At 36.7% G+C, this 24,020-nt stretch overlaps 1 protein-coding gene across 13 annotated transcripts in view; it reads left to right on the top strand.

Moving 5' to 3' along the window:
* The window catches only part of PBRM1 (polybromo 1), a 125,732-nt gene that overhangs the window by 29,671 nt on the left and 72,041 nt on the right, over positions 1–24,020 (top strand). For all 13 annotated transcript variants that reach the window (XM_045831924.1, XM_045831925.1, XM_045831923.1 and 10 more), the window contains 9 exons: positions 213–329; positions 4,172–4,240; positions 7,355–7,453; positions 10,897–10,979; positions 11,735–11,830; positions 12,722–12,813; positions 14,729–14,942; positions 18,251–18,392; positions 23,252–23,349. In XM_045831924.1, the coding sequence (XP_045687880.1) occupies positions 213–329; positions 4,172–4,240; positions 7,355–7,453; positions 10,897–10,979; positions 11,735–11,830; positions 12,722–12,813; positions 14,729–14,942; positions 18,251–18,392; positions 23,252–23,349 (1,010 nt within the window). The remainder of the gene's footprint in view (positions 1–212; positions 330–4,171; positions 4,241–7,354; positions 7,454–10,896; positions 10,980–11,734; positions 11,831–12,721; positions 12,814–14,728; positions 14,943–18,250; positions 18,393–23,251; positions 23,350–24,020) is intronic.

The following is a 24,020-nucleotide window of genomic DNA, read 5'->3' as shown; positions in this document are numbered from 1 at the left end:
TGCCATTCTGAGAGTACAATCACCACAGTCAGCATCATAGCATTTCTGTGGTGCTCTTAATACTTTACTTAAAATAAGTAGTTTAGAAGTTGCTCTTTTGAGTTGGCTTTCAAATTTTAGAAACTATTTAATATCAACATTTATTTTTGGATTTCTCTCACAAACGTATTTCTGACTCCCCTCTCTTCTTGCTCCCAATTCCCTCTTCCCAGTCTTCTCCAGGTTACTTGAAGGAGATCCTGGAGCAGCTTCTTGAAGCCATAGTTGTAGCCACAAATCCATCAGGACATCTCATTAGCGAACTTTTTCAGAAACTGCCTTCTAAAGTGGTGAGTGATACAATTAAAGACAGTTGAATTAGTGTGTGGTTTTGTTTGTTCTTTTTTTTAAGTACTTCAAAAATTTTATTTTTAGTAAATACGGTACAGTGAATGGGAGGCATTGGAAGTAGCCGAAAGGTCCTCCATGTGGTCTCAGCAGCACACACATGGGGTATGTTCTGTCATTTTACTTAGCCAGGGCATTACAGGTTTTCAAAAGTTTTTGAGTTTTTGTTTTTTGATTGGTAATTCTTTTTGTTTGTTTTTATTCTCATGAAATATACATAACATAATATTAACATTAAACCATTTTAAGTGTACAGTTCAGTGGTATTAGGTACCTTCATATTATTGTGCAGCCATTACCACCATCCGTCTTCAGAACTTTTCACCTTCCTAAACCATAACGCTGTACCCATTAAAATACAACTCTGTTTCCTCATCCCCCCCATCCCTGCAACCAATGTTCTGTTTTCTCTCTATGAATTTGACTAAGTACCTGATATAATAGGAATCATACAATATTTATCCTTTTGTGCCTGGCTTATTTCGGTTAGTGTAATGTTTCCAGGGTTCCTTCATGTTGTAGCATGTGTCAGGATTCCTTCCTTTTTAAGGCTGAATACTACATTGTATATACATTGTATATACAGTTTTTTTAAATCACATGTTGTTTATCCATTCATCTGTTGATGGACTTTTGGGTTGTTCCTAAGATGGGTACTTCTAAATGATAAAATAAACACCTAAACTAAACCTTTTATTTATAAAAGACAAGAAACATATCTTTGCTCAGGAGTCAGAAGAAGATAAATGAAGCCTTCCTCTCTTAGTTCTCCTTGATTGTCTAATGATGGAGAAGAGAGAGACCTAATAGGTACATTTCTGCCCCAAAGAGGAAGAGTTTTTCTAGACAAGTAAGACCCTTTAAAAGTGTTAGGGTCCCTTGTGGCTTCATACCCAAGAGGTAATTAACATATGAGCCTGTGGAATTACAAAAATTCCCACTTTTAAAAGTACTCCACTATAGTGCTTACATCCATTGTGATCATTTACTTTTGTATCTACCTCCTTCCCCAGGCCCTGTATTTCTTAAAGGCAAGGACAATGCTATATTTTCTTTTGTGTCCCTGCCATGTAATTGGAAACCAGCATGCCATAAATGTGCAAGAAATGCTTGTTGACTGATAAGTGGCATGCAGTTTTCCCCACTAGTCATCAACAAGACTTGTTATAAAGGTATGTCTTGAGTAGTTATAGGACAGTTATGACATTAGATATAAACCATATGTAACCACTACTGTCCTAAGTGTGGATCTGATAAGAAAAACATGATTATATTGGACGTAAGTTTAAAATTTCAAGAAAAAGGAAAACTGTAAGATGATTCTTCAAAAAAAAAATTAAAACACAATTACCATATGAGCCAGTAATTCCACTTGGGGTGTATACCCAAAAGAAGTGAAAGCAGGGTTTCAAAGAGGTATTTGAACACCTATATTCATAGCAGTACTATTCACTCTAGCTAAAACATGGAAGAAGCCCAAGTGTCCCTCAACAGATGACTGGATAAATAAAATGTGGTATACACACACAGTGGAGTATTATTTGGACTTTTAAAATTTTGAAATTCTGATATGTACTAAAATAAGAAAGAACCCTAAATGCATTATTGTAAGTGAAATAAGGCAGACACAAAAGGACAAATATTGTATGATTCCTCTTAGAGGAGGTATTTAGGGTAGTCAAATTTATAGAGACAGAAAGTAGATCTGCCATTTCTAGAGTCTGGCAGGAGGGGGAAAGTGGAGAGTTATTATTTAATGGGTGTGGATGTTCAACGGAAGATGAAAAGTTCTGGAGATGGATGATGGTGATGATTGTACCATAATGTGAATGTACTTAATGCCACTGAATGATTAAACGGTAAATCTTATGTATATTTTATTATAATAAAAAAAAATTGTGAGAAATGAGTACAATCTTTATTCAAGGTTTATTCTTACTCTGCAGGAGGGGATCAGTATTAGTCAAGCCACCAAGGGTGATGTGGAGCAATAAAAATAGTACTGGTTTGGCTAAAATGTTCATTTAGTTTTTTCCATAAAATAAAAGACATTTTTCATTTTTACTAATAACTTCATTGATTTGAATATTTTGAGCATGTTGGCTATCTCCTGCACGGTACAACGTTGATTGTTCTCAGTTAATGTCTCAATTTGATTGCTTTCAACTTCAGCTGTTCTCCTGGACCGTGGAGCATCATCCAGTGAGAAATCTCCAGCATGAAATTTCGCAGAGTACTTGGACACATTCAGTCAGTCACAGCACCTTCTCCATACACTGCACAAATCTTTTTTGTGTTTCAGTTGCATTTTTACCTTTCTTTAAATAATGAAGCATAATATGCTGAAAATGTTGGTTTTTTCCACCTTCAGTATTAAAATGGCTACACAAAAATTCACTGATCTTGATAAGTTTTTTTAACATGCACGTTGATATGACAGGTGTCACAATACAACCTAACAAAATTATTTCAAAGGAAGTTAAAGACAGCTGTGCACTACTAGAGCCATCTTACAGAAAAAAAGCAAATGAACTTCTTGGCCAACCCAATAATACCTGGTTGCCCCATTCCAGAAAAGCTTTCTGGGTCATCATGCAGCAGCAGATGGTTGGGGAAAGCAGGTTCCCAATGGTCCCTCAGGGTGTAACAATTTGAAACACAACAAGGAGAGGAGGGCAGTTTCTACCTTTCCTTTATAAGCCCCTCCCAAGTGTGAGAGGTGGGTTGGGAATTTGTGGGCCAGCTGCTTGGATTACATTGTATCTAGTTTGGGTGGCTGTGCCATAATTTGTCTTCTACACTGTTTCTCAGAAGTAAAATTTGAAGAGAGTAGACAGGAAAGGGGTTTGATCCAAGCAAAGAAAGGAATAGTAAGGTTAAGAAAATAGAGCGGTAAAGCTGAGAGATCAGATAAGGTGAAGCATCACTGAGTTCATCCCTTCAGCCTAGTTAATTGAATGAAAACTGTGCCCTTCTGCGTTTTTGTCGTTGTTGTTTGGGCTCCATGATTTGAACAGGTAGGAAGAGCCTGGAGAGCACAATCTGACTTCCTCTGGCACCTCTCCCACCTGAGGAGGCCAGCTTTTCTGGCCAACTTCAATTATTTCTTCCAAGGAACAAAACCTGTAGGAAAGGCTGAGGGAAATGCATGCACTTTAGCCTTTGTGAAACTCTTCAAGGGTGTTCCTCTGACATGTTTTAACTTTAAATATTGTGATAAACTAATATTTTATAAGAAAACAACTCTGCTTAGTTTCTTAAACATAGTTTCATTTAAAATTTGTAAGCGTTAAGTTAAACATGAAACTAACGAATCTTGCAACATAACTTCTTAAAGGTCCCTTGGAATTTTATTTGAAAGAAGATATAATAGTATTAGTTATATTGCAAAATTAAGAGAACTTCTAATAAACCCTTCAAAAAACATTCCTCTACTTCATATCTAGGCATAGATATCTTAGGACCTTTAATTTGTAATCTATAAATTTAGAATTTTTTAAAACATAAAGTGGTACTGTATTAGTTGTATAATGCTAATTACCTAATCAATACTAACTATAAACTCCTACAACATGCTGTTGGGTAGTTCATGAAGCTATTTAAACTCAAATTCTTTCTGCTTTAAATGTAACAAACAATATGCTGTACAGCTATGTCTTTAGTTTTGAATCCCACAAAGCTGCTTAATCAATTAAGATTGTCAATGTCAGTGTGCCTCCTTGTTTTCTCATTAGCTGGGTTTTTTTTTTGTTTGTTTTGTTTTGTTTTGTTTTTTGTCTTTCAGCAATATCCAGACTATTATGCAATAATTAAGGAACCTATAGATCTCAAGACCATTGCCCAGAGGATACAGGTATGAAGATGACCATATATGACCACAGTGGTTTAGGGTAGATTGGCCTATAGCCTTTCCTAAGGGCTTTTAGAAAACAGAGGAACAGATAGATGTCTCTGTAAGGGGTTATTACATTAATATAATGTAAACAGATAAGAGTGGAGTTACTGATTATAGCTTTGGAGGCAGCAGCATAGCATTCCTTTTGCATGTTTTTCTGTAGAGAAGAAAGTAAACTTTTCATTGGCATATTATATCTTGCTCTGTTAGGATAATAATTAGAAAACATTGATCATGGCCATTTTTAATTGTGAAAAGTATATCAGCAATAAAGGTATTGTTGCTTATTTTTATTCGCTTCCAAATAGTTTTAGGATATCTCAGAATAAAAACTACCTACAACAGATAGTTAAAGTATTAGGTAGGTCAGAGACTCTTCTCTTTGAGTGCCCCTATCTGTATCTCCAGCAGTAACAGGCACCTGGACCTGCTAGGTGCCTGCTCTGTTTTATGTGCTTTATATATATTAGTTAATTAATCTTACAACTCCATGAGGTAGATACTATTATTCCCATTTCAGAGATGAGAAAACAGAGGCACAGAAATGATAAGTCCCTTACCTGAGTCACCAGCTAGTAATGAGAAGAGTTGGGATTTGAACTCAGGCAGTCAAACTCCAGACTCTGCTCTCAACCCCTACACTGTTATCTCCTCTCCACAGAGTAGGTGCTCAGTAAATATTAATTGAGCAAATGAAAATGAATGAGAGTTAAATTTTGAATGTAAGAGGTTAAGGAAGGTATAGGAAGAATGAGCTAAATTATACCAAAAGAGTTTGGTCTGGCATGGGCTATTGTCCTAGCTCTGATTCTTATTAGCTATGTCAGTTTGGTTTTGCAACCTGCCTACCTCCTTTGCTGCACACTGAGTGTAGTATTACTGCTTCACAGAGTTGTAGAAGTTGGTGGTAAGGTATGTGAAGTGTTCCCAGAGCATCTATGGGATGTGGTCTTGGTTAATGTGAGTGACTGATTCTCCCGGAGAAAGGAGTGTTTGGGGCTCCTAGTTGATACAGCAAAGAAGAAGATATTATATTATGTAGTCTTATAGAGAATTGAGCCTGAAAGCACAGTGGTTTGCCAGGGGGAAGAAACTTCCTTGGCTTTAAATTCTAAGAGAGTAGGAAATACTGACAACTGGAACCATAGAAACATTTACACTGACTGTTATAATACAGATTCCCTAATGTATCACCTGTTTTTTTCAGGCAACTCAGTAGGTGCTACTGGGAGTGACTTAGTCTCCCAAACCTAAATCTCTGGCATGCCTAACATCTATCTCAGGAGAAGATGTTTTCATAATACTGAAAATCAAATTGAATCTTTAAATACCTTTACCTCAACCCCACTCGTCTGTGACCTCACCTTATTTTGTTCCCTTTCCCTTTCAAAAGCCCCACAGAAGCAGCTCCTTTCACCATCACCCTAACCAGGATCCTTGGCCTCTTATGCCTGAATAATTATAGTAGTCTTTTCCTCCCTCTCTGGAGAGGCTCTCTAGTCCTTTCTGCACATTGCTTCCTCACCCTAGGTTCCTTCCTGCTATTCCACTACCCAGAGACTTGTCATTAGCTTTCTTTTTTTGTCACTGGTGTTCTAATCCCTGCCTATGCAACTCACAGCCCCTTGTACCATCAGTTCACCAATAACCAACCACCTCTGACTAATTTAAACAGAAAGAGAGTCCTTGAAAAGAGTATTAGATAGCTCATGGAATCATGGAGAAGGTGGGAGAGCTATGGGAAATAGAACTCAGGGCCATTGTGGCACAGCTAAGGTCATATACAGTCTCTCTGTGGTGTCATTTGCTGTTACCACTGTCATTTGCCACTGGGCCCTGGACACCTGCTGCTCCACTTCTAGACTCTTACTCTCCTCCAGGAGTTAGGAATGTATTCCTTCCATTCCCTTGCTGTTATCTTTAGTCCATCCAGACTCAAGCATGAATTATTTCCCCTTGCCCTGGCTGCCAGGCTGCTAGCAAAGCTACCATCTGCTCACTTCTACCCTCTTTGTGGACGGTAGGTCCTTCCCTACCTGTGCAGGGATTTCCTCTAAATAAAAAGGATGCTCAGATGTTGGGTCCTACATGGCAAATAACCAGCTCCACTGTTTTTCCTGGCTTTCTGGATTCTGCCTCATTTTTCCTACCCTACCTATGCATCCTGTGCTCATGATTCTACCTTTTCCCACCCTCCAACCCTCCACTTTCCTGTGTTTGGTTTCCTTAGTCTTTCTAGAACATGTCTGTTCATTCCTGTCTCCTTCTCAAGTGTACCTTTTTTTGTTGTTTTTTCAAGATTTTATTTTTGGAGAGGGGGGAGGAAGGGAGAAAGAGAAATATCGATGTGAGAGAGAAACATACATCGATCAGTCGCCTCTCACACGGCTTCACCTGGAGATCCAGCCTGCAAACCACATATGTGCCCTGACTGGGAATCGAACCAGCCATCTCTTAGTTCACAGGCTGGTGCTCAATCCACTGAGCCACACCAGCCAGGGCTCAGGCACGGCTCATATGCATTTTTTGACTAGACTGTCTTCCTCCTTCCTTTCCTTTGTAAATTGAGGCAATTATGATTCTCCTGGTTTATTTTGGATTGAATAAGCTTTAAGATGTGGATATTCACAAAATAATAAATTCTGTGCTAGACTGATTTTTTATTTTATTTGAAGTCCGTAAAATTAGGGGAGTTTTACTTCACACTATTAAGTCCACCTTAGTGAATTAATATTAATGAAGCACTTAGAATAGTGCTTGGCACCAGAGTAGACACTCTGTGTTTGCGAAGTAAAACAACTTTTACCTTATCTGATTTTCTTAAAAATTGTAAGTTGTTCTCATGAAAATACTTTAGCTCTGGCTTTGTTATTTACCTCAAAAATTTGTTTATAAATGGACAATATTAATAGATTGTAAAAGAAAATGACTTCATATGTTGTTCACATGTACTTTCCAATAAAGTCTTGGGACATGGTGATAATTAAAAAATATGCAGAGTTCTTTCTTTTTAAATGTTATATTGGCTAACTTTCAATAAGAGGAACTTGTGTATTTTGTTGTTTACTATAGAATGGAAGCTACAAGAGTATTCATGCAATGGCCAAAGATATAGATCTCCTAGCAAAAAATGCCAAAACTTATAATGAGCCTGGTTCTCAAGTATTCAAGGTTAGTTTCTTCATTATTGTAGTTTTCATTAATAAGAGTAGATACCTTAATTTTTATATAACAACTGTATTGAGATAAAATTTATATATTGTACATTTCAGCCAAAGAATACAATTTAATGGCCTTTAGTATATTCGCAGGGTTGTGCAGCCATCACCACAAGTTAGTGGTCAATCTTCATTTCCCCTCAAATTCCTCAGCCCGAGACAACCACCAGTCTACTTTTGTCAATGAAAATTCTCTGATTCTGGACATTGCGTATAAATGGAATCATAATATGTGGTCCTTTGTGACTCTCTTGTTTTTCTTATCATAATGTTTTCAAGGTATACATGTTGTAGCATATGTCAGTACTTCATTCTTTTCATTGTTAATATTCTATTACATGTATATGCTATGTTTATTTACCCATTTGTCAGTTGCTAGAGATTTGAGTCATTTCTACTTTTTGGCTATTATAAATAATGCTGCTATGAACTTCATGTATAATGTTTTATGGGGATATGGTTTCATTTTTTCATGGTTACATATTTAGAATGGAATTGTTGAGCTACATGGTAACTATAGGGGGAACAACTGTTTTCCAAAGCAGCTGTACCATTTTACATTCCCACTAGCAATGTGGAAGTGTAATTTCTCCACATCCTCATTAACACTTGTTTTCCATTTTTGTTTTATTTATTATAACTATCCTCGTGGGTATGAAGTAGTGTCTCATTGTGGGTTTGATTAGCATTTCCCTAACAGTTGGTGATGTGGACATCTTTTCCTGTGCCATTCATATATCATTGAAAAAACGTCTACTCAGATCCTTAGCCTTTTTTTCATTGGGTTACCTATGTTTTTATTATTGAGTTGTTAGAATTTTTTAGATAGTCTGGACTAGTTACCGATATATGACATACAAATATTTTCTCCCACTGTATGGGGTTTTTTTTTTTTTCACTTTTATGATAGTGTCCTTTGACACGCAAACATTTTTAATTTTGGTAAGTCCAGTTTGTCTTTTTCTTTCTTTGGTTATTTGTGTTTTTAGTGTCCTATGAAGAAATCGTGACAACTATGTATTAATAACTATGTATTACATAGTTATTGGGGGGAATATTTTGTAAAGGATATGATTATCTAACCACTATGCTGTACATCTGAAACTAATACAAAATAATATTCAGGAAAAAAATTAAGTTGGTCTGGGGTAAAAAAAAGGGTTTGTTTTTGATACACTTTTTAGTTAAATATTGATTTAGTCCCTGCATTTTTAAACCTCATAAACATAAAAAAGCAATCTGTGTGGTATAATGCACTATGTAAAAATGACTATTTCATTGATTTGCAGTTCCCTCATAGTTTTATCGTCCTATAATGAACAGTTGTTGGTAGAAATTTCTTGAATTAATAATATTAGGTTTGTCCAGAAGATATCCAGCCATATAATATGAAAAATAGAGATATTTATGGAAGAAGATATAAGATACAAGAAAAATTGTACATAGGAAGATGATGCTTCTGTCCCTTACAAAGTAGGCACCTTGCCCAGTTGTCACCAGCTGCCCTGTCATATTTTTCTGAATCTCATCCATAGTCTGAAATCTCTCTTTTTGAAAGGGGATTTTAGTTTTAGGAAAAGCCAGAAGTCTCAGGACACCAAATCTGGGCTATAGAGTGGCAAAGTCATCTGGGTGATTTGATGTTTTGCCAAAAAACTGCACAATGCTTGAGCAGACGCGTGGTTGTGATGAAGCTACCAATCACCAGTTGCCCATAGCTGTGGCCTTCTGAATCATCTAAATCACAGGTGGCAAACATGGTAGGGGCGAATCCGGCCCTCTACCTTGTTTTGTCTGGTTAGGCACTTTGTTTCTACCTGGTGGCAGTGCCAAGCTCTCCCTTAACTGTTACGGAGTAATTACATTTATACAGTCCTAAAATTACATTTGGCCCAGTGAGGCTGATGTGGCCTCTGGTGAAAATGAGTTTGACACCCCTGATCTAAATAGTTTCTGGAGGAATGTTCAAGCTCAATGCAAAATTTGATGGAGATTTGTTGCTCTACTTGCTTAGTCATTTTGAATGTGACGGCCACACAGCACCTCTCAACAGCATCTACTGCCACCACTGACTCATACAGTGACATTGTCATTGTTCACTCATGTGCATTCTAGTCCACTCTGCTTGCATGCCAGGTTACAGGGATGTCATGTGAACTGTTCTCATTATATTAATAATGGCTGGGCTTTTTCCAGACAGACCTCATATGCTCTCCATTTGATGCAGCACATCTATCGAGATGTTTTTCTCCACTGCTCAAAACAGTTTCTGAATTTGTCAATTTTAATACCTTGTACTGTTTCTGCCATTTTTTGGTTTCACCTATTTCACATCGGCAAAACATTTCCCTTTGAGGATTTTTTTTATCTGGGGAAACAAAAAAATTCCTTTGGGGTGAGATTGGGTAAATAGGTAGGGTGGGGCATGGGGGTCTTGCCATTTTTGGTTAAAACCTGCTGAACACTCAGGCGATATTGGCAGGTATATTTGTAAATGACCCATCAGGAAATGGGCAAAAGCTTTGAAAGAGTCTTCAGAAAAAATTTCATTGAAGCCAAAAGCAGCCTCTCACAACAACACCAGCTGGTAAGGTACACTACTACACATGGGGTCCCAGAACACTGACTTAGCAGGAGAAGCCTGTTTTATAATGGGCCCACCCTCCAGAATATAATTGTAAGTTTTTTTGGGTCCCCCCTCGTGTATCATTGGGAATTTAGCACAGGATATAGAAAATCTTTCAGGAGTATAATATTTAAACTTTCAGAATGTTGATTCAAATACAGTTGCTTTTGATCATTAATTTTAACATGTATTTTTTCATCTTTTAAGAAACATTGAGTGAAAACAGGAGTGAACTATAAAGTTCTTATAATTTTAGTTCTTAAAAGGACATTTTAGTGTGTAGTACCAATTGTTGATGCAGTTAAGAACTTTGCTTTTTGGTGTGATTATTTTCCCTAAATTAAATTACAGGAGAAAGAAAACTTTGGGTTTCATATATTAATAGGCTGTTAATTTAAGCAAGTACATTCATTGTTAGTTTAAGTGCATAGTCTTTAATCTTAGAAGTGTGTCTTTGTTTCAATTTTTAGGCCAGTGTACATGAGGTGTAGTGTTCATGGTTTTTTCACCACTGTTTTTCCTTATTCATCACTAGATTTTTGTCTGTGTTACTTGACTAATTGTGAAAGAGCTAAGCTTTTTAACTTATATTTAACTATGTAGATGTTTTGGAAGCTTGCGGAAAGGTTAGAGGATGAGGCTTCATGGCTATTGAACAAAATCTCCAAATGGAAGAAGTGCCATAGAAAGCGTCCAGTGCATGATTGAGAGCATTTTAAACTGTCCTTTTTTCTATACTTTTTGTAAGCCAAGTAATTTTGTCTTGACAGGATGCAAATTCTATTAAAAAAATATTTTATATGAAAAAAGCAGAAATTGAACATGAAATGGCTAGGTCAAGCCTTCGAATGAGGTATGTTTAAAAATGTCTAAAATCCTTGTGTTTTTATTATTTGCCAAGTTTTCTAGCTAGTGAAATCATTACAGTGGAAAACAAGAAATAGTTGTATTTCAAGATTATATTTACTTTGATAATGCGATTCTTAAGAGAGTATGGATAACTCTTACCCAGAACCTTTATTGCAGCTGAATGGCTTTATTTAAAAAGAGACGATTTTTAAGACTTAGCATCACTATATGTTCTTATTGTTTTATATATGTTATATATATTTGCATTTATATATAACATGTTATACGTAATGTATGCAGTATATAATACAGGTAATTTTATGATATTTGTATATAATATATAGTAATATATATTTATATTGACAGAATATTTAGCAAGGTGTCAGAAGGTCTAAAATCTTATCCTGGCTTTTCCTTGTGCTTGGGCAATGACTTTGAACAAATCTTACTTCTAGGATTCTGTTTCTTCCTACCTGATATGGAAAGGTTGAGTGGCTACTTTCAAAGCTGTCTTCTGACCCTGACATTTGCCTTGTTACCAGATACCCTGATCACTTTAGTGACCATAAGCTCTCTAGTACTAGCTGTGGTCCATTTTCCAGGTTTTGGAGCAAAGCTTGTTGCACAGTAGAGGCTCAGAAGTATTTGAGCATTTCTGTTTACAAAAGAAGAAAATGATTGTTTCCTTTTTGTTTACCCAGCATTCTGATTTTAGCTGTCAGTTTTCTGAAGTTTTTTTTTAATCTTATCTCTGGGTAGGACTCCATCAAATTTGACTGCATCCAGGCTGACAGGTTCCACACACAGTAAAGGAAGCCTTGGTGAAGAGAGAAATCCCACTAGCAAGTATTACCGGTGAGAGAGAATGAATGTGTTTAGTCTGAGAGCTGACCAATGTTTATGGGATAGGCATACTAGTATTTGCTTGATGACTATCTCGAAGTAATATTTTTGGGCACAGTTGGATTATTATGAGAATTTGTTATCAAATACATTATTTAAATACCGCACTTAAAAGGTTGAGGTACTGCCCTGACTGGTAGCTCAGTTGGTTAGAACATTGTCCCAATATGCCATGGTTGCTTTTTTGATTCCTGGTCAGGGCGCATGCAAGAATCTACTGATGAGTGCATGAATAAGTGGAACAGCGAGTCAATGTCTGGCTGTCTGTCTGTCTCTCTCGCCTATTCCCCCCTCTCCCTCCTCCCCTTTTCTTTCTCCCCCTTCTCCTCACTAAAATCAATAAAGAAAAAAAAAAGCTGAGATACTATAGTAAGTTTGACCTCACCACTTAGAAAATGCTTAAGTGAAGTTGTTCGTTGGGTATATTTAATATTACCAGCAAAATATAATCTAAAAGGTGGTAAAACCTAAAAGGTTTTTTGCTCCTAGTGGAATTCGTGTTCATTGTAAAATATGAGCATCTAAAAAGAGAATTAACCAGTAATTATGAATGAATCTTTATTTTTCATAAAATAAGTGAGTAGTGTTGCATTTAGGTTCAAAACAAATTCCAAGTAGCCTACTTTAGACTTTCTAACACCACTCCTTTTCTAAGAGAAAAATATTGGTACTGGATAAAATTGATTATGGAGAATATAAAAGTAAAAGATAAATTGAGGAGGCAGTTGAATACAAGTATACAAGTTTTTTTTTTAATGCTTTGTTATCCGTTCCTATGTCCTATAAAGTAACCCAAATTATTATATCTTTCCATATCTTCTAATTATTTGTTTTTCTTTACAGTAATAAAAGAGCAGTCCAAGGGGGTCGTCTATCAGCAATTACCATGGCACTTCAGTATGGTTCAGAAAGTGAAGAGGATGCTGCTTTAGCTGGTAGGCTTTAGGTTGAGACTACTTTCATGCTTTCTCAGTGGGTCCTTCTGATTAATGAAAATTGCAATGACTTTGGTCTGGCTGGGAGTTTGTCGGTTTTTAGAGTACATGCTATTTTGTTGCATTTTGTTTTTACTCTTTGGTTGGCATACTTATTAAAAGCTTATTGTTTTATTTTGTGTTAAAGTTTGTATTTGAGAAAATACATACTTCTTTCAAAACAATTGGTTTGACAGGCTTAGCAGATCTTGGTTTCAAACCTCTCATAATAAGACTAGTGACAACATCAGGGAACTCCAGAAGACCTTCACATCATAGATTTTCAGGTTTTTGACTTATAGTTTCAGTAGGCTATAATTTCTTCTTGGCTACAGCTTATGATTTAAAGATAGGTGTAGACTATAATTAGAACAGCATGGTAAATTGTCATTTAAACAAGTCCAACAAAGGGCATTGAGCACTAAAAATCCATGTAAAAATACACAATTTGTTAAATAGCAACCTAAAGAACAGCTATAGAGGTATATTTGATTTTATTATCTGTCTTTCCCTTAAGTGTGATAGAATTTTTTAATTTTACAGTAGGTATATTTTTATATGTAGAGATAAAATTTGTTTCATGAAGTTATTCTAGTATATCTTTTCATTTTATAATCAAGTGTGATAACAACAGATTTTTTTCCAGCTGTGTTATTTTGTACTAAATCTTCTTTAGAAATTTCATAATTACTATAGATTAGTTAACAGAGTATGGATTTAATTTTTCTGTGCTTATCTACAGAATTAACTGTTTTTAATTTAAATTAGGCCTGGTATTATAAAAAATTTAAAAGAAGTATCTTTTCATTACTTTTGGTTTTTGTTGATTATAAAAGTGACATGTGCCCTGGCTGGCATAGCTCAGTGGATTGAGCGCGGGCTGCAAACCAAAGTGTCGCAGGTTCGATTCCCAGTCAGGGTACATGTCTGGGTTGCAGGCCATGACCTCCAGCAACCGCGCATTGATGTTTCTCTCTATCTCCCTCCCTTCCCTCTCTAAAAATAAATAAATAAAATCTTTAAAAAAAATAAGGGTTGGTCTGGAAAGAAGAAAGAAGACAGTGAAAAAAAGTTAAAAAAAAAGTGACATGTTTAGGTTTCCTTCTAACAAGTGATTACTTCATTCACCTTATAGTAACATAAGTTGAAGGAAAGCCACACCATTTACAAAATTCCTAAAGTATTTATTGACTTTTTTCTAATAAATAGTACTGTTGTCACAAAAGGATTATTATTTAGTCACTTCAGCTATTAAGAAAACAAAGTAGGCCCTAGCTGGATTACTCAGTTGGTTAGAGTGTTGTCACAATGTGCCAAAGTTTTGGGTTCAATTTCTAGTCAGGGCACATACAAATATCAACCAATGAATGCATAAGTAGGTGGAACAACACATCTATGTTTCTCTCTCCCCGCTTCCTCTAAAATCAATAAATTAAAAAAAAAGGAAAGAAAGAAAAAGTAGATGCCAATCAATTACCTAATTCAAGGCCACGAAGATTTACACTTTTTCTTCTAAGAATTTTATAGTTTTAGCTTTTATTTTTAGTTCTGAGAACTGTGAAAGGCTACCTGTTCTTTTGTTGGCCACACATACAGAACAAGGAATCTGTGAAAAGGCACATTTAAAAAGAGAAATTATTCTGTAACTTTTTAAAAACAGTATAACTTTTACTGTGTAACATTCTACTCTATTATATAACTTTTCTCTAAATAAACATACAATTAATTAAACATTACTAACATCATCTTTAGTGAAGACTAGAGATTATTCTTTTAAAATAAGTGTTCTCAAACCTGTTCCTTAACCTGGAATGTTATTAAAGAGCTTTTCACAATATTGTTCTTTTCCTTACAAATACCTTTTTTGTCTTCCTAGCTGCACGTTATGAAGAAGGAGAGTCGGAAGCAGAGAGCATTACTTCATTTATGGATGTTTCAAATCCTTTATATCAGCTTTATGACACAGTTAGGAGCTGTCGGAATAACCAAGGACAGCTAATAGCTGAACCTTTTTTCCATTTGCCTTCAAAGAAAAAATACCCTGATTATTATCAGCAAATTAAAATGCCCATATCACTACAACAGATCAGGTAAGACATCTTCTACATTACTTGCTATAAATCCATTTTCTTGTGGTTGAGCCTGCACATGTGTTTCCTTCCTAAAATGGAAAAGGATATCAAAAGTAAAAATGTTATAACACATATCTAGAGTATGCTTAAGTATCACTCATGTTGTGAGATAGGCATTTTTTTTAAATATGACAATTAGTCTTTTTTAAAAGGTTGTATGTATGTTTGTATTTAAGAGAAGGGGAAGGGAAGGAGAAACAAAGGGAGAAAAACCGGGTACCAAACCTGCAACCCAGGCATGTGACCTAAATGCGAATTTAACTCGTGTCCTCTTGCTTTGCAAGACAAACCCAACCAGCTGAGCCACATCAGTCAAAGTGTGAGATACAAATTTGACTAAACACAAATGATATTCTTTGTACTGCAATAGAGTGAAAAGGCAAATTGATGAAAGGTATTCCAGTTAGACTTTTTTTGTGTCAGATTATGGATTATAAAAAGTCATCCAGCTAAAATTTAACTGTTCAGTTTCTTATAATTCAACTAAGCACAGAAATTTTTCTATACCTTTTATTGATATTTTAATTACAATAATTTATCTGTATTTAAAGTTTGTATCTATAGTTGAACTCCCCTCCTCCCAGAACAAGTTTAGACTGCTTTTGAAGAATTCATTAGCTGAAACAGTAACTGAAAGATGGTTCATCTCAGTTTTCCTTTTCTGTTTAGACAATGTTAAAGTGATTATTGGAAATACAGCCAGACAATACTTAAACCACCACAGTATCATTAAAAATGGTAAGAAATAAACCCTGGCTGGTATGGTTTAGTGCATTGAGCACCAACCTGCAAACCACAGGGTCGTCAGTTCAATTCCCAGTCGGGCACATGCCTAGGTTGCAGGCTGGGTTCCCCAGTGTGGGGTGTACAAGAGGCAACCACACGATGATATTTCTGTCCTTCTCTTTCTCCCTTCCTTCCCCTCTGTCTAAAAATAAATAAGTAAAATATGTTTTAAAAATACTAAGAAGTAAGTAATGTTATAAAATAATGATGTTTTGGAACTTCCACATGTGGGTTAGGTTTTGCAATATACCTAGGTGGAGGGACAAGGGAGGTAAAAATATCTTAATTGGGCATGGTCAGATTAAACTAGTATTTACATGATATTTTCATGGCAGATAACTAACCTTCCAACAGTAAGAATTAAAATTCTTGTATTTGCTGTATTCTAAGAAACAAGGTTATTTAAACAATGTATGTTTTATTATTTTGGTTTTATAGCTTCTGTTTTTATTATTTGATCAGTAAGATTTGTGGTGTTTTCATTTATTGCAAACTTTTGAGGTTTTCTATACAAGTAGGATATTAGAAAATCAGCTAATTTGGCCCTCTTAAAATAACATGGAAATTGAGGCTGTCATTCATAAGAAAATAGCCTAAAAATTTGTTTTTTATACTCTTCATCTTAGGAAAAATGATGACAGTCTTGTAGATGTTGAGAGGTTCTTTTTATGTGAACATTTTCTGTCATTTTGTATCTTTTCTGCCACTGTCTTTTTTTTTAATTCAAACAATCTAATTAATTTAGTTCAGAAGAAGACAAATCCTCAGCCTGCTCATTCACCTGCCTACAACTTTCTTTCAAGTTAGAATTTTCTAATATAAACCTTATTGTATCAAGTCCCACACCTCTCCAGACTTTTGAACTTTACTCTGACAGTTATCTGACACATAGGTAAGGGAGTATGAGGAATAGAGAAGTGGCTGAGGCTTAACTGATAGCACACTGGGGTTACGAAGGGTCAGCTTTTAGGATGTCTAATCTATCTTTTTTTCCAAGGACATATGCTGAGTTATTGGTGCCTCATAGGAGCTGGGCTACCTTACATTGTGCTATATAATGACCAGCAGGGAAATCTAGAACTGTGCTGTCCGTTATGGTAGCCACTAGTTACATGTGACTGTTGAGCACTTGTAATGTAAGTAGTGGAACTAAGGAACTAGATTTTAAATTTTATTTAACTTTGATTTAAATAGTCACATGTGGCTAGTGACTACTGTGTTGTACCATACAGTCCCAGGAAGATTTGTTGGCAGAAAGAAGATAGTTGAGTGTCATCAAAAGCAACAAAAATGGAAGAGTAGAGCATAAGCTGGACAGTGTGGCTCCATCTTTTATTTCCCATTCTGCTCTTCCCTTGACCCACTGTCCTGTCTGTTCTTTGTGATTGTGAGAACATCCAGGACATTACCCTTGGAATTGATAGAAATAAGTCTGAGGCTATAATTTAAACTCAGGGTGCTAGCTACATTAAGCTGGTACTGAGAACTGAGTTGTGCTTAATTGTTGTTTTATGCTTCAACCCAGAGATGTTCTGCAAAATTCATATCTCTTTAAGCACTACATGGAATCTGCATATGATTTTGGTAAATTTTAAGTAAAACTTTACATGCAGAATGGATGATGTCATTCTAAAAGACAAATTTGGTATTTCTGCATTTATTCTGTGAAGCTGTTTACACATATTGTGGTTCTTAATAATGTTTTTGTGACTTTGTTGAATAGTGTGCAGATGCTTTAATCAAAAGATTTAAAAGTCTATCCTGTCTAAATTCATATAGAATTAGGGCAGACCATGACTCTTCACTTGGTACAAAGTGTACAGGGACTTCATGAGAGTTGGTATTAGCAATAGCAACAGTGTCTGAGAGAAATACCAGAATTTTTAATACTTTTAAGTAAAATAATTAAAAACTTCACTTGTAATTAGTTACAAATGTTTGCATTGGAAGATTTCTGTCTCTCATTCACCATCTTTAGACCACTCTTTATTGTCCATATATAACACCCCTGGGGGAGGGCTATAGTTTATTCTAAATGCTCCTTCATGGAATTGCCAGTACTTCCTCTTTTCTTTAACTCTCATGAACTGGAATGATCTCTGATTTTCAAAAATAAGTAGATTGTCATGATCTTCATTAAAGTAGTTTTAACCTTCCTGATTTTTGTCTCTTCGTAGGGTTTGCATGTTAGTCGAACAGGATTTTCCCATTGGGTTTTTGCTAGTATATTTGCTTTGTAATTGACCACCTTAATAGGTCCTCTTATTACTTCTTACAGTGTTTTGTTTGTTCTTTTGGATTTTTAGTTAAACTATCATATTCCCTAAATATAATAGTACTTTTGCTTTCTCACTTTGTATCTTGAAAATGCCACTTCCAGACCTCTAATCAGTATCACTAATGAAGATGCCGTACATTGCTTATCAGGATGTTTATAATTTTCAAATGGGAAATTGTAGGCATATGTATGTCTTTCACAGAACAAAGCTAAAGAACCAAGAATATGAAACTTTGGATCATTTGGAGTGTGATCTGAATTTAATGTTTGAAAATGCCAAACGCTATAATGTACCCAATTCAGCAATATACAAGCGAGTTCTAAAATTGCAGCAAGTCATGCAGGTATGATATCTTGGTTTTGCTAAGTTATTGTATGTATAACTGAAATAATTTTACACATTTTAAGAATATTTTTTAAGATGTATTATTTCCCCCAGCAGGGTCACATAATTTATTTCAACCACAAGTACTACTGAATGTTTTTTAGAGTCATCAGGACCATGTAAAGTAGAAATACTTTAGCTTTGGACTGGGTTAGCTTTGTGAGTAGAAGAAGCAGAGACTTGTCTCTGGGGAGTGAGTTTAGTGTCCTCAGGAAATTTCCCTTCAATCATAGGTGATAATCTTTTATTTAGGTTTTATTTTTTTGGTTCTACACTTTATCTCTTTTGAGGTATCATTGGTCCTTGGAAAAGAGCATCTTAAGGCAAAGTAATCATTGTACAGTGTCCCTGAGTTTATCATATCCTTTCCAAGAGCACACCTTGGAGGATATCTGAGGTCACAGGTCACCTAGGGGTTTTGAGACAGAAAGGCATAAGATATGAAATTAAAATTGTGTCTCTTGTCAGCTTTTGGTAGTCTTTCTGGAAAGTGAATCTCAAAACGAGGAAGCAGCAAAAGCAATTTTAGATCATCCATAGACCCTTCATTTATTATAGTCAACATTATGATCAGTGTTGTGGATTTCACGTATTTCCTTTTCATTACTTTATATGTATTCCTGAAGTCTGCTGCGGTATGCTTTCAGCTGGGTTTGGCAGAGGTCTTTAAAAATGCATGTGTTCAAAAGTAGATCTACGTTCACCTCTCATATTAAACTTTCTTTTAGCCACACTGTTGCTTAAGAAGTCAAGGGTAACAAACACTATCTTTGAGTTAGCTTTACTTAAATTAAATATGGCCACCAGAGCAGGTGCCCTACAACTTAACTTCCCTCAGTGTTTTTAACAAGTTGGTGCTCTTTGTAGTATTTAACTCAGTTTGGCTAGTGTTGATTCCTCAATTCTGTGGATCCATTTTTTAAAAATATATTTTATTGATTATGTTATTACAGTTGTCCCACTTTTTCCCCCTTTGTCCCCCTCCACCTGGTATCCCCCTTCCCTCCAGAAATCCCCCCCTTAGTTCATGTCCATTGATTGCACATATAAGTTCTTTGGCTTCTCCATTTCCTATATTATTCTTAACATCCTCTGGTCTATTTTGTACCTACCAATTATGGTGTATTTTTTAATCCCGGCACCTTTTCCCCTATTGTCCCCTTCCTCCTTCCAGCTGATAACCCTCCAATGATCTCCACACCTATGATTCTATTCCTGTTCTGGTTGTTTGCTTAGTTGTTGTCTTTTTGTCATTGATGATGTTGTTGTTTAAGATTCAGTTGTTGATAATTGTGAATTTGTTGCCCTTTTACAGTTCATCGTTTTGATCTTCTTTTTCTTAAATAAGACCCTTTGACATTTCATATAATAAGGGCTTAGTAATGATGAACTCCTTTAACTTGACCTTATCTGGGAAGCACTTTATTTGCCCTTCCATTCTAAATGATAGCTTTGCTGGAGAGAGTAATCCAGGTTGTAGGTCTTTAAAATTATCTCTGTATCGGGCAAGATGGAGGAATAGGTGGACGCACTGTACCTCCTCGCACAACCAAGATTAGAACAACAATAATTTATGGACAGAATAACACCCAGAACTGATAGGATTTATCTGCATGGAAGCCGGACAGCCAAGAAGTTGAAGTAGACCCATATATCCAGACTGGTAGGAGAAGACGAGCCGGGTGGGCGCGGGGCTGATGCGGGTCGGCTGTGCGCGGAGGTTGGGGAAAATTTGGCACGAAATTGGCGCGACAGCCATCCAGGGCGCAAGAATGCAGCGGTGATCCCTGAGTACGCAAGCTGCGGCTGGCGGACAGTGAGGCAGCAATTGTGGACCAGGGCAGAGCTCGCAGCCCAGGATCCCAGAGAAGGGTCTGAGCCCAGGAGAACGGAACTACCGCCATTGTTCCCTCCCGCCTCTGCACCCGTCCCCACATACAACATCACAGTCTAGCGACTGGGGTGCCCAGCCCCGGTGAACACCTAAGGCTCCGCCCCCCACCGTAACAACAGCGACCAGACCAGGGAAAAAAAAGGAGAGACAGGGAAAGATATGTTTCCAACAGAACAGATCAGTCCCCCAGGACTCATCCTTTTGATCGACCAAGAAATAGCCAATCTATCAGATGCACAGTTCAAAACACTGGTGATCAGAAAGCTCAAGGAATTGGTTTATTTTGGGCGCAATTTAGATGAAAGGATGCAGGTTACCATAAAAGAGATGCAGGAAGATACACGGAGGAGAGCCAATAGTGAAAGGAAGGAATCTGAGTCTCAAAACAATACAGTGGACCAGAAGGAAGATAGAATCAACCAGGCAGGAAAGCATGATGAAATAAGAATTCAAAAAATCGAGGAAGAGCTTAAGAGCATCCAGGACACCTTTAAACGTTCCAACATCCGAATTATAGGGGTAGCAGAATGGGAAGGGGAAAAGCAACAAATTGAGCACGTATTTGAACAAATAATAAAGGAGAACTTCCCCAATCTGGCAAAGGGAACAGTCTTCCAAGAAATCCAAGAAGCTCAGAGAGCCCCAAAGAAGTTGGACCCAAGAAGAAACACACCAAGGCACATCATAATTACATTAGCCAAGGTAAAAACAAAGAGAATCCTAGAAGCAGCAAGAGATAAGGGGACAGTCACCTACAAAGGAGTTCCCATCAGACTATCAGCTGATTTCTCCAAAGAGACCTTACAGGCAAGAAGGGGCTGGAAAGAAATATTCCAAGTCATGAAAGACAAGGACCTACATCCCAGATTGCTCTATCCAGCAAAGCTCTCATTTAGAATGGAAGGGCAGATAAAGTGCTTCTCAGATAAGGTCAAATTAAAGGAGTTCATCAACACCGAGCCCTTATTTTATGAAATGTTAAAGGGACTTATCTAAGAAAAGAAGATAAAGATAAAACATGTATAGTGAAAGGACAGAAAACTCACAATTATTAACAACCACACCTAAAGCAAAACCAAAAGAAACTAAGCAAACAACTAGAACAGGAACAGAACCACAGAAATGGAGATCACATGGAGGGTTAGTAATAGGGGAGTGGGAGGAGGAGAGAGGGGGAAAAGATACAGAGAATAAGTAGCATAGAATGTAGGTTGAAAATAGATAGGGGGAGGGCAAGAATAGTACGGGAAATGTAGAAGCTAAAGAACTCATAAGTATGACACATGGACATGAACTAAAGGGGGGAAATGTGGTGGGAGAGGGTGTACAGGGTGGAGGGGAGAGAAGGGGGGAATGGGACAACTTTAATAGCATAATCAATAAAATATATATTTAAAAAATTATCTCTGTATCTTTTACCTTTGGCATTTTAATTATGATGTATCTTGGTGTGTTCCTCTTTGGGTCCAACTTGTTTGTAACTCTCTGTTTCCTGGACTTGTATGTCTATTTCCTTTGCCAAATTAGGGAAGTTTTCTTTCATTATTTTTTCAAATAAGTTTTTAATTTCTTGGTCGTCTTCTTCTCCTTCTCCTTCTGGCATCCCTCTGATTCAGATGTTGGCACATTTGGAGATGTCCTGGGGTCTTATACTATCCTCTTTTATTTGAATTCTTGTTTCTTCTTTCTGTTCTGGTTGAATGTTCATTTCTTCCTTATGTTCCATAACTTTGATTTGAATCCTGACTTCCTTCCCTTCACTGTTCGTTTTCTGTAGATTTTTCTTTATTTCACTTAGTGTAACTTTTAATTCTACCTTTATGTTGTTGCCATACTCAATGAGTTCTTTGAGCATCCTGATCACCAGTGTTTTGAACTCTGCATCTGGCAGGTTGGCTATCTATATTTCTTTGTCTCCTCATTTTGGCAGCCTCCCTGTGTTTGTTTCTGCATATTAGGTAGAGCTGTTTTGACTCCCTATAAAAGACATTTGTAAATTGTGTGGGGCAGAGCCTTAGGTAGTCACCAGGGTGGGGCAACCAGCTTCACTACTTTGTGGCTCTTTGTGAAGGGAAGGCTGGTAGAGGGGACTCTGCTGCTGTCTGGCTTCTGAGAGTTTGCCCAGCACTTGCCCCATTTCCAGTCTCTTCACCTGCTCCCTGTATGTGACTGATGACCTTTTAGCTATTGCCCTGGTGTTGAATCCCACACTGGGTGGGTTGTATATGTTTTAAGACAGTGCAGGTTCTTTAAGTGAAATTTTCTGAAAATCAGGCATTTCTTGCTGCTCCAATTACCACTGATTTTTACAGCCAGAAATTATGGGGATTTATTCCCAGGCGCTGGACTCCTGGGCTGTGCAGTCTGGCCTGGGGCTGGAACTGCTGGCTACCAAGGTATCCTTCCTGATTTTTATCCACCCAAGGTATCCTTCCTGATTTTTATATACCACACATGAATGTGGGACCACCCATGCCCATTCTGCTGCCTCTCCACACCACACCACTGTGTCTCCTTGCCTCTCTGCCCCTTCTCCACCCCTCTTACCTGCCTGGATGAATGTGGCATCTTTAAATCCTTGCTAGTCAGACTTCGATACAGTTTGATTTTCTGACAGTCCTGGGTGTTATTTGTTTTGGCATTTTTAGTTGTGGTTCCTTTTTATAGATGCACGAGGAGGCAAAGCATATCTATCTACGCCTCCATCTTGACCGCACGTGGATCCAGTTTTTTAACTTACTTTTTTGTCATGCAGGCTTTTGTTAAATTGTGCCATTTAAAATGTTTACTGGCTTTAATTTTATACATCCTACATGTCATTGTATCTCTCTGTGTGAATCTGATATGTCTGCCTCTTTAATATTCATATATTCTCGGAGTACTCAGAAAAGTGAACTTGACTCCCAGGATCTGCTCTGTTTTAGGCAAAGAAGAAGGAACTTGCCAGGAGAGATGACATTGAGGATGGAGACAGCATGATTTCTTCAGCCACCTCTGATACTGGTAGTGCCAAAAGAAAAAGGTATGTGTTCTTATTTTGTTTTAAATAAGTACAAAAAAAGATTTTAAAAATATCAAGTATGAATTCTTTTATAAGCTTCAAATATTTGATAACATGCCTTTTAGAATTTATTTGTAAACTGTATTAGTACTTTTTGTGCAAGTACCATACTGCTTTTGGAAGATATGGTTAAAAATGACAACTACTTACATAGGTTGGCAAAACATGTTGTTCTTTTTTGGTTTCCAGATTATTTTGTTTTAATGTGGTGTTTTGATAGTGCTACTTATATTTAATTTAGGTAATTTTTCATGGTGAATTACAAAAAATTTAGTGCTCTCACTACAGTGAAGTAAGTCATTACTCTTACACTTTGGTTTTTCCTTGTTAATCTGATCTTTACTTGCCATTTTAAGGATGTCAGATTCTAAAATATCAAGTCATAACTTCTTGTAGTTTATAAAATGTTAAAGTAGATATTCGGTTTCCTTTTCTTTCTAACCTTTCCCTCAAGTTCCCTAACCCTTTCTTACTCTGACGAGTTTTATGGAAGGGGACTTTACTATGAGATTCTGAAGCTAGACTTCTATAAAGAATCATGCTAGACCATCTCTTTTGTCTGTGCCTCCCACATGGAATTTCTCTGGCTTGGTCTTTGTGGAACACTATATTCTTCCTCATTCTTAACTTTC

The sequence above is a fragment of the Phyllostomus hastatus genome, unplaced genomic scaffold, assembly GCF_019186645.2.
Source record: "Phyllostomus hastatus isolate PE091 unplaced genomic scaffold, TTU_PhHast_1.1 phas_contig_16, whole genome shotgun sequence".
Lineage (NCBI taxonomy): Eukaryota > Metazoa > Chordata > Mammalia > Chiroptera > Phyllostomidae > Phyllostomus > Phyllostomus hastatus.
The sequence above is the reverse complement of the archived record's forward strand: the minus strand, read 5'-3'. Positions and strand labels throughout refer to the sequence as shown.